We start from the raw sequence: 11,586 nt of genomic DNA, 5'->3' as shown, positions 1-11,586 counted from the left end.
TTTTTTTAGAGTAGAGGGAGAGGACGAGGAGAGGAGAGGAGAGGAGAGGAGAGGAGAGGAGAGATTTGCTGGTTATATATGGATAAACACAAAACCTATAAAATACTATAAAATTAGCCTATGGATTTTTAAATCTAGAAAAATATATACCACACTTCTTCACTCACAATTCTGGGTGCTCAACCTTTCTGCTCAACCTAAAACCAATTCTCAGAAATCTCTAATTCCCTATGACATTCTTCCACAATAGCAAAACCAAATCGGCATACTCAAGCCCTCCTCAACTCTTAACACATGATCTTATTTCTCCTTACTGAATATAATAAAGCCATGAGTGAGTTCCAGTCCAAATTCATTCAACTAATTGTGACAAATTCACAATGATTCTACTTATGGATTATAATCCACAACTGACTCCCTTTTCTACTTTAGGCGTTATCTCACCTAGAAAATTAGGATAGTCTAAAACATTTTCTGTCTCCATTCTCTTCTAATTTCAATTTAAATTTATCTTACTCAACCCTCCAAGATAAAGACTCACTTCTAAAATTACTCTCTGCTGTACTTCATTCCTCAGCCAAATATCCAAACCAAGCTTTTCCATTCATCTTCTAAAACTGATGATCTGTCCCAAACAAGTCAAATTCCTTTAACATTTTCACAAACATACCACACACACTTTCCCTTCATTCCTTCCCCCTTATAGCTACCATCCTGCACTTTCTCTTGCTTCCCTAAAATATTGTATCCATCAAAATCATCCTAGAGGGCAATTTGCAGTACACCTAAATGTTTTAAAACGTGCAATGCAATAAGCATGGCAATTCCACTCTATTAAACATGATTTATTTTCTTGAGACTTCCCGCACGTATTCTGAAATTTTTACCACATACCTGAAATTCCTATCAAGTTTAAAAGTATTATCCAGGCAATTCTATAATCCAAGCGCATTCCATACCACTGTATTCATTTATGTAAGTATTATTTCTTAGAGAAAAGTTACAGCACTTGAAGTGCACGTGAGATAAGAGTTTGGCATTACCAAAGTAAAAAATAAGGCAATTCCCGGGATCAAGTCCCATGTCGGGCTCCCTGCATGGAACCTGCTTCTCCCTCTGCTTGTGTCTCTGTCTCTCTCTCTCTCTCTCTCAGTCTCTCATGAATAAATAAAATCTTTGAAAAAATAATAATAAGCAGGCTATGACCAAAAAAAATGAAGTTACATATACAGAAGCTTTATATGGGGAACCTGGGTAGCTCAGTTAAGCGTCTGTCTGCAGCTCAGATCATAATCCCAGGATCCTGTGATCAAGCCCCACTTTAGGCTCCCTACTCAGCATGGGGAGTCCGTTTTTGTTTCTCCCTCTGCCTCTCCCCCAGCTCATGCTCACAAGCTCCCAAATAAATAAAATCTTAAAAAAAAAAAAAAGGAAGCCTTATATGGCACACTGGTAAAGTTATTTGGTCTTGGCGTTATTCTACAGATAATGAAAAACTAAGAGTTTGAAACAAAAAGAAGATATGTTCAGATTTTCATTTTATAATATAGTTTATATACAGTACTTTGAAGAACAGATAAGGTAGGGGGACAAGAATGAAAACAGGGAAAACAAGTGCAATAATTTTGGAAAGGGCATAAAACTAGAGCACTGATATCACAGATACAAAAATACATATGCAATAAAATGTAAAGAAATGGTGTTTGAATAGATTTGAAAGGAAAGTAATTAGCTTTTGGCTTAGGCAATAGGCCATTAACTAAAAATTGAGGGGAAAAAAAAACTTCAAAGGAAAAAGGTAAAGATTCATCTTGAAATGCAATTTATCATACATCAGCCTACATACCTACATATGCAAAGACATCCCATTGCCCAAAATAGAAACCTACATTTTAATTTTAGCCTATAACTAAAGGTCTCCATAGATAGTCTGAAGCTTAATTCCAACATTACCTCCCTCTACTTTCCTAAATGAAGGTCATTTTCTAGTCAAACTAACTTGTCTCAATAACATTCTCAACTCTGTGGCTCTGCTTATACCATTTTCCTGCCAGAAATGCCCCTCCTTTCCCTCAATCTTATTTCCTTGCTCTACTTTTGTCTGACCAATTCCTATACAAAACACCAATTTTCACTCAGCTTCTTTAACTTGATAACCCATACTTCACATAAAATCAAACCAGTACTAACTTCATAAAAATGCTTACAATGAATGTATCCCCATTTTGGAATTTGACTCAAACAATAAATAGATTAAAAAATAGTAAATGATTCCTCTATCATCAAAATCAAGGAAGGGATTCAAAAAAGAAATGAAACGTCATTAGATGCCAAAACTTTCTTTGTCCAATAGTTTTTCGGCCCTCCTCACTCTAAAAGGCTGACTTTCACTTCTAGATACCTGTGTTTCATTCTGGCAGCTGTTCTTTCTTTCTACTTTGTTGTAACTTATACACACCATGCAATCAAAATTTCAAGACCCTTAAAATCATATCTAAAACTCATTCTGAGGGAGAATCTAGAGGAACTGAGGAGAAAAGTTTTATTATTTGGACATTTACGACATTTTGATTGTTGAAAGGACACTTTTTAATTTTATTTAAGTAATCTCTACACCCAATGTGGGGCTCAAACTCACAAACCCAAGATCGAGAGTCACATGTTCTTCCAACTGAGCCAGCCAGGCACCCTAAGGACTCACCTCACGTTTTAGTTATCCACTACATTCTTAAGAGTTGAAATTGCCAGTAAATTTCTAGCACAGAGAAGCACCACCATAAAGATCACCTCAAAGTAATTCTCAAGCAACTACTATACAAAATGACTAGCAAAAGGTAAGAACTGGGATTCCTGTCATCAGAGAGTTTACTATTTAGTCATGTAAAAACAGAATACTCTTAATAAAATGGGGCAGCCCGGGTGGCTCAGCAGTTTAGCACTGTCGTCAGCCCTGGGCCTGATCCTGGAGACCCAGGATCAAGTCCCATGTCGGGCTCCCTGCATGAAGCCTGCTTCTTCCTCTGCCTGTGTTTCTGCCTCATGAATAAATAAAATTTAGAAAAAAAAAAAAAAAAAAGCATAAAATGACATGAGCAATAATTAATCAACGTAGAATAGAAAAATAACACGGCTGTAGAGTTGTATAAAATTAATTATAAATGACTGAAGAGATAGTAAATGATAAAGCAACTCAAAGGAAAAGACCTTTTTTCAAATAAGGAATGGAAAAAATGGAAGGGAAAGAAAGGTTCCAAAAAGTGTTTCACAGACCTTTTGATCAGAGAGACGGGCAAAACTGGTGAACTTTAGTTCCCAGTATCGTATACCACCCTGCACTATTAGGTGTTTCATGTTTATAAAGCATTTAAGTTTACAAATGTAAAAAGACCCTTATCGCAGAGTGAAGACAAGGCTAATACAAGCTACTTATCAACCTGCTTAAAAAGAAAATAGAGTACCTATACCTACATGGAAGAAACATGCAACAAACTGTTCTTACCTTGAATATACCAACCCAATCTTTTGGATGTGGATGGATATATGGAGTTAAGGTGTAATGACATTCCAGGTGTGCATTAGGAAGATAACTCTTGGCCACATTTTGAAAGATGACATGGGCAAAGTTGGAAGTCTGCAAGGGGACTTCTTGAAAGGATGTCATTGTGAATCTGAAACAAGCAAATCATACAAGTTGAATGATACCAACTAACACAAAGTTTATACCTTCAGAAAATACACAAAACTAAATGCAAATTACAAGAGCATCTGCATGCCATAATTATTGAGAAGACACACACTTGGAATTCCTCCTTAAAAACATGATTGAGGGCAGACCCGGTAGCTTAGCGGTTTTGCACCGCCTTCCGCCCAGGGCGCGATCCTGGAGATCTGGGATTAAGACCAACGCCAGGCTCCCTGCATGGAGCCTGCTTCTCCCTCTGCCTGTTTGTGTGTGTCTCTCTATCTCTAATAAATAAATAATTAAAAAAAACATGATTGAATATATAAAAATACAAACTGATGGAATGCCTGGGTGGCTAAGTGGTTGGATGCATCTGCCTTTGGCTCAGGGTGTAATCCCAGAGTACCTGAGTCAAGTCCCACATCAGGCTCCCTGCATGGAGCCTGCTTCTCCCTCTGCCTATGTCCCTGCCTGTGTCCCTCATGAATAAACAAAATCTTTTTAAGAAATAAAACTACAGGGGATCCCTGGGTGGCGCAGCGGTTTGGCGCCTGCCTTTGGCCCAGGGCGCGATCCTGGAGACCCGGGATCGAGTCCCACGTCGGGCTCTCGGTGCATGGAGCCTGCTTCTCCCTCTGCCTGTGTCTCTGCCTCTCTCTCTCTCTCTCTCTCTCTGTGACTATCATAAATAAATAAAAATTAAAAAAAAATTTAAAAAAAAAAAAAAGAAATAAAACTACATCTGCAAGACATAAATGTTTCCCATATTTTGTGCTCTACTTTTGAGAAAAAGGATACAACTGAGGATTTACTCAAAAAATCTATACAGTATCACAGACTCAGTACAATTATTGATTGTATACTACATATAAGAAACTATGACAATGTCCCTATAGTACTTGCTCCTGTATCATCATAAAAATCCCCATAATGTGACAGGAAAACCTGGGCAAGCTTTTTGCTAACCAAATGAATCTAATTTACTTTATAAATCAATAAAGTCTCTATAGGGCAAGCACAGCAGTTAGTCTCTATTCATATTTTAACTATTAAAATCTTAATTGTTAAGATTGAAGACAACATGCTTATACGTTTCTTTTGCTGACCTGTTTGAAACACTAAGGCAAATTTTCAAAATTTCAAGATAAATACTTCAGAAAATATCCACTTTTCTTCTTGTATCTTCTCTGCTTCTGTTAAAGTACTGCTTTACTGGAACAGTATATTAGACATCTCATAAAGAGACTATCAATGGTGAGCCTGGGAGCCACCATGGTAGAGTACCAGTCTAGTTGTCAGTTAGCCTCTCCACAACCTGAGCTTTGCCAGGATTCCAATGCAAGGAGAGTGCATCCAGTAGCAATCCTCCTGTCCATGGCTTATTACCAGCAGCCCTATTTTACAGAAGGATTTGACTATCACTATTATGCCAAAGCCATCAATAAAACGAAAAGATAGCACTTACATACAAACACTGGGAACGCTGTCTAAAATAAATGAAGAGTTTTATTACTTTCTTTGAATTGTCTGAGCTAATTTGGGCTCAGGGGGATGTCATGATGCTAATAAAATCACTAATGATAATCGCTTTTCAAGTCAATGGTTATACTAGTTAAGAGAAACAATAGCTAAAAATCAATGAAACCAACTTCTAGCAGATCCAACTACCAAAACTGAGACAAATGAATGAATCAGTAATATATTTCTAGGGAGAAAATAAGTATTTAGGATTCTCTGAGGAAAACATTTAGTAAGGAAAAAATAAGGTTAGCTTAGACTGAGTTGCCAATGTTTTTTGCTAAAAGTAATTTAAGAATGAAACTTTTTCTTAAGACTTAACATATTTCCTTTTTTTTTTTTTAAGATTTATTTATTTATTCACGAGAGACACAGAGAGAGAGAGGCAGAGACAGGCAGAGGGAGAGGCAGGCTCCATGCAGGTCTCCAGGATCACACCCTGAGCTGCAGGCGGTGCTAAACCGCTGTGCCACGCCACCGGGGCTGCCCTTAAGACTTAACATATTTCCTAAAGTAAACTAAATCAACAAAGCTGTAATTGTTATAAAACAAGTCAGTGAAGTTTAAACTTTTGTTTAACCTCAACTACACTGTTTTAAAAATCTATAATCCAATCTTACACTTTCGCTTCACTGAAAAAGTAGAAAGTAGGAAGGTATACTTCCTACTATGTATTTATGTATTTATGTATATGTATTTATTTATGTGTATGTGTGTATATACACTTACAAATGCATCAAAAAGGACTAAAAAATACAAGAGTTAATAACAAATGCATCAAAAAGGACTTAAAATAAAGTTAATAGTCTTTACTCATGAGGGACTATGTGTGAAGACTTTTAATGGATTTTTTATCAGTATGTATAAACTCATCTTCATTTTAAATCAACATATTGACATGAAATTTCATTTTAAACCTTCCCCCATTCAAGTTTTTAATAGAAGACTCTAACATCAGACTTTAAATATATTCATGATTATAAATCTTTTTTTTTTAATTTTTATTTATTTATTTATGATAGTCACAGAGAGAGAGAGAGAGAGGCAGAGACATAGGCAGAGGGAGAAGCAGGCTCCATGCACCGGGAGCCTGACGTGGGATTCGATCCCGGGTCTCCAGGATCACGCCCTGGGCCAAAGGCAGGCGCCAAACCACTGCGCCACCCAGGGATCCCCATGATTATAAATCTTAAGAGTAAAATAATTTGTGACCATTCTATTAACCTTATTATCTCTCCCCAACACTCCAATCTAAAAATTTCAGTGCAACTATAGAATTGTTTCACAAGTCATTCCATTCTCACGTTTTAAAAACTTTTTTTAAAAATTAAATTCCAATATTATCTTCTAGTCATAAAAAGTAACAAGGGATAATGTAATCTGAATGCAATTACCACATGAATCAACCCATTTTAAATAGTAAAATAAAATTTCCCATATAATTCCTGTTTTATACGTATGCAGATAAAGAGGGCAAGCTTATAAAAATGCTAAAATTTATTGAGAATGTCAATTTATCAAGATGATTCAGACAGATTTATACAATATCCATGCTCATGCGCACGCGCACACACACACACACACACAGCCCAGTGGGGAAGTAATGTGCAGTCACTGCATCACCTTGTGGTAATGCTTGGGAAGTGTAGCTTCACTAACATCCTGAGAAAAGACACTGCACCTTAGCTGAAGAGGAAACATAGCCCCTTTACACACAAAGGGAAGTAGAAGCTGCTGTACTATACCAAATTTTGCTTCCCATTCTCTTAACGTACATCTCCAGAAACACAGGTACATTAAGATGCAAGCCAAAGGCTAAACAAAAATTTTCCACTCAAGGGCAGCCCGGGTGGCTCAGCAGTTTAGCACTGCCTTCAGCTCAGGGCATGATCCTGGAGACCCCGGATCGAGTCCCACGTCAGGCTCCCTGCATGGAGCCTGCTTCTCCCTCTGCCTGTGTCTCTGCCTCTCTCTCTCTCTCCCTGTGTCTCTCATGAATAAATAAATAAAATCTTAAAAAAAAATCCACTCAAGAATTAAAGAACCAAATACATTAGCTGAGAAACAAAGTCTGAAATGCATATATATATATATATATATATATATATATATATATATATATATATATATATATAAATGTCTGCAAGTGCCCTCTTCCATGTTTTCTACCATATTCCCCAAAGGTACAAAATGTCTAGAGTTCCTTAGTATGTGCTATACTGTAAACTTTATAAAGTCTTTGATCTAAATTCCAATTTTGATATTTGGGGGGATTCATCAATATCTAAGGAAAAGATAAATACTATGCAGCCAGTGGGCACTTAATTAAGTAGCTAAAAGAAAGAGAGGGGTCGAAGCACTTTAATGTTATGTTTAATTCTTCCTCCTGGAACTTTTTCAAGCCCAAAACAAATCTAGCTTTTGTGGTAGTATTTTTCCAGTGGCTTCTGATAGTCATTTACTGGACTAGCCCTTAGTCAACTAAACTAGAAAATATACATACTAATTTTGTTCTGTGTGATATGACTGGTGATTGTATTTTTTTTTCAAAGTACTTATCAAGTTAAATACACTAAAGGTAAATTAAATATCCTGATGTCCAGGATTTGCTTGAAAAATTCCAAGGGGAGGGCAGCCGGGATGGCTCGGCGGTTTGGCACCTGCCTTCGGCCCAGGGCATGATCCTGGAGACCCGGGATCTGGTCCCACACCGGGCTCCCTGTGTGGAGCCTGCTTCTCCCTCTGCCTGTGTCTCTGCCTCTCTTTCTCTCTCCGTGTCTTTTATGAATAAATAAATAAAATCTTAAAAAAAAAAAGGGGGGGGTGGGGACGCCTGGGTGGCTCAGCAGTTGAGTATCTGCCTTTGGCTCAGGGCATGATCCCAGAGTTCCGGGATCAGGTCGCACATGGCTCCCTGCATGGAGCCTGCTTCTGCCTCTGCCTATGTCCCTGCCTCTCTCTGTGTGTCTCTCATGAATAAATAAAATCTTAAAAAAAAAAAAAAAAAAACTCCAAGAAAAAAAATATACTGGGAAAGGTAATAAAACAAGATTAGTAAAATGGTAGTTCCTTTTACTGTTTGTTCTCCCTTTGTGTATATGAGTAAAAATTAGTAATAAAAACTCCATGTAAGACCTACTGCAATAGGAACACATTATATGTAGTGGATGGCAAACAGCAAAAAGTTTTTAAAATCTTCAGTTAAAAATACATGAACTTTTAAAATTATGTTTAAACTTCAGTCCCATCACACAAATATCTGAAGAAAAAACTGTTTTACATTCTAGAGCAAAAAAAATGTTATCTGCAATCTTTCTGGGATGCAGAAACAAACCCAACACTTAATTTGCACTCTTACCAACATCTGTATCTCTAGAACTCTTTTTTTTTTTTTTTTAAGATTTAGAAGCTGAACCGCTAAGCCACCCAGGTGTTCCCAATCTCTAGAATTCTTCACAATGGAGTGCCACTTCATTCTGCCCAGGTTTTATTCATACTACTCTTATTTCCTCTACAGATTGTTTTAAAAAGTAGTTTCTAAAAGCTATAATAACGGCCCATATTTTTTCTTAAGATTTTATTTATTTATTCATGAGAGACAGAGAGACATAGGCAGAGAGAGAAGCAGGCTCCATGCCGGAAGCTTGATGTGGGACTCCATCCTGGGACTCTGGGATCATGCCCTGAGCCAAAGGCAGACACTCAACCGCTGAGCCACCCAGGCATCCCAATATTGGCCCATATAAAGAGGGAGTTTTTATCTTTTTGTAAGGGTTTATCTGGGCCATAATAAACTTTAAAAAGCCAGCAGAGCATACAGCCAAAATTTTACTCATGGTAATATCCAAATTCCAACCGAATAAAATCCAATAAATTTCACACATGGTATCCCCCAAAATACTCTCCCAAAGAAGTACACGAGTATCAATCCTTAGGATGTTTCATAGTTAACATCAAAAGGCTGAATGAAGCCATAAATGGTATGCAACTTAAGAATGTGATGATGAGGGACGCCTGGGTGGCTCAGCAGCTGAGCGTTTGCCTTTGGCTAGGGGGGTGATCCTGGAGTCCTAGGATGGAGTCCCACATCCGGCTCCCTGCACGGAGCCTGCTTCTCCCTCTGCCTGTGTCTCTGCCTCTCTCTCTCTCTCTGTCTCTCATGAATAAACAAAAATCTTAAAAAATAAAAAATATAAAAAAATTTTTTAAAAAATGTGATGAGAAAAACTATGATAGGATGTCCTTTGAAGCAGCAGCAAAAAAAAAAAATTAAAATTAAAGATGTAATAAGCCATTTCAAACGTAATCAAGTAATTCTTCCAGAAATCAAGCCTATTCTAAGTAAGAACGAAACAAAGGCCTAGCCTCAAACCCTTCTCTATACCTGAACTGCACTTTGAGGGGCAATTAGCCCACTTTCCTATTAACATGTTACTCAAATAATCTTTTCATATGCTTTGGAACTCAGCACCAAAACTATAGTTAGTGCTCCATCCGTGCTCAGGCTGTAGAAATCTTACGCTGAGGGTAAAGCAGAGTTGAAAAAAAAAAAAGTAAACTTTTCGGGGGTGCCTAAATGGCTCAGTCCGTTAAGCGTCTGCCTCAGCTCGAGGTCATGATCCCAGAGTCCTGGAATCCAGCCTCAGGTCGGGCTCCCTGCTCAGCGAGGAGTCCGCTTCTCCCTCGGCTCCTGCGCTCGCTCGCTCGCTCGCTCTCTCTCAAATAAATAAATGAAAATAAATTAATTAAATAAATAAATAAGCAAACCTTCCCATCTAAATCCTTCTATTACAGCGTAACAGCAATGCGTGACCAAACGGTGGAGCCTAAAACCTAACACACGTAGAAAGCCGAATGCCATCGTGTTTTTCAAACAGAACTATCACAGAAAAGGTTAACAACACGCGTACCAACAGTCACACACGACCCCGCCCCCACCCACCTCAAAGACCGCCCCAGGCGAAGAGCGTAGGTTCGGACTAGCCCGCAGCCTGCGGACTCGCAGGGCGCCGGGCGGGGGGTGGGGGGAGGGAGAGTTGTTGTGAAATCAAGAAAAGTTGCTTAAGCAAAGGAAGACGTGACTCTCCTCAGAGGACTTTTAAGATTCCTCGGAACACTGAGCAGAGGAGCCGTCCATAAACAGACCGAGAGAAACGTTTACCAGACCCGCCGCCCAGGTAAAGTACGCGGTCGGGCCGCCACAGCTAACCCCGCCCCCCCGCCGCCCATCAAACGTCGCCGGCGCAGCCGAGTCTCCGCCCCTCGCTCCGCCAGCGACACAAACCAAAACACCTGGGTTTCACCCCACCCGGGCCGACTCGGACTTGACCTGCTTTCCCGAGCTAGCCCACCCCGGCAGCCCACACACAAACTGCCCTCAAAACACACCCTAGAACGGGGCCTCGGGCAACACACGTTCCTCCTCAGGGGGTCCCCCGCGTCACTCGCCCCCTGCCCCAGCGCCCCCACGTCCCCCACGGCTCCCCCCAAACGGCGAAGGCCTATCCCGGGGCCTCCCGGCCGTGTGGGGCGGCCACCCGTCGTTTTTCCCAGACCCGCTGTTACCAGAAGTTGCCACACACACACCCCACCGTCACAATCGTAGTCCAGGAGCAAAAGTTTGTCCTCGGAAAGGAAAGCATCGTCATCTGGCTGCATCGTCACCAGGAGAGCACTCCCGACACTGGCCAGGCCCCTAGACTCTAAGGGCTGAGGAGCGTATCACGAGCCCCCGCAAAGAGCTCCAGCTGGGGACCGCCCCACTAAAGGCGCTGGAGCCGGCCGGAGAAGCCGCTTACCTTGCGAGGGGCTCCGGGACGGAGGGAGCGTTACAGAAGCTTCCGAGCCCGTGCCGCCATCAGCCGCTGAACCTCTTCCGCCACCACAACCTCCCTCCACCGACCAGCCCCACCTCCCCTCAGGGCCAAGAAGCCGGCGTGGCGTCACTTCCGGCTGAGGGACCTCCCCTTCCGCCGCCGCCGCCGCCGCCCCAGCCACCGCGCGGAGGGGGCGGGGGCGGAGGGGGCGGGGCCATCCACTGAAACACCGCCTCCGCCTCTGCGACCTTTCCTGGGTCCCGCGGACAGAGCCAAGCAAGCCCGGGCCTGCCTTTGACCTCTTCTTGGGGCCTCGCAGTAATGATTCACAAGCCTAGTCAAACAGGGTCCATTTGGGTTTGCATTTTTCTTTCTTTTTTTTTTTTTTTTTAATTTTTACTTGAACCGAGGGATCCCTGGGTGGCTCAGCGGTTTAGCGCCTGCCTTCAGCCCAGGGCGTGATTCTGGAGTCCCAGGATCGAGTCCCACATCGGGCTCCCTGCATGGAGCCTGCCTCTCCCTCCTCCTGTGTCTCTGCCTCTCTGTCTCTCTGTGTCTCTCATGAATGAA

At 41.0% G+C, this 11,586-nt stretch overlaps 1 protein-coding gene across 7 annotated transcripts in view; it reads right to left on the bottom strand.

Moving 5' to 3' along the window:
* TAX1BP1 (Tax1 binding protein 1) overlaps positions 1 to 11,157 on the bottom strand; it is a 93,134-nt gene extending 81,977 nt beyond the window's left edge. For 6 of the 7 annotated variants that reach the window (XR_005369623.1, XM_038557190.1, XM_038557192.1 and 3 more), the window contains exons 1-2: positions 10,999 to 11,157; positions 3,500 to 3,668 (exon numbers count right to left, since the gene is read on the bottom strand). Coding sequence is in view for 6 of the 7 variants with exons in the window: in XM_038557190.1 (XP_038413118.1) it covers positions 3,500 to 3,661 (162 nt within the window). In the remaining variant the exon portion in view is untranslated. Of the gene's footprint in view, positions 1 to 3,499; positions 3,669 to 10,588; positions 10,680 to 10,998 lie in introns of those variants that run through there. The other variant, XM_038557191.1, reaches the window with a different exon arrangement.
* Positions 11,158 to 11,586: the final 429 nt, after the last annotated feature.

The sequence above is a fragment of the Canis lupus genome, chromosome 14, assembly GCF_011100685.1.
Source record: "Canis lupus familiaris isolate Mischka breed German Shepherd chromosome 14, alternate assembly UU_Cfam_GSD_1.0, whole genome shotgun sequence".
Classification (NCBI taxonomy): domain Eukaryota; kingdom Metazoa; phylum Chordata; class Mammalia; order Carnivora; family Canidae; genus Canis; species Canis lupus.
This window is presented reverse-complemented; position numbering and strand designations above follow the sequence as displayed.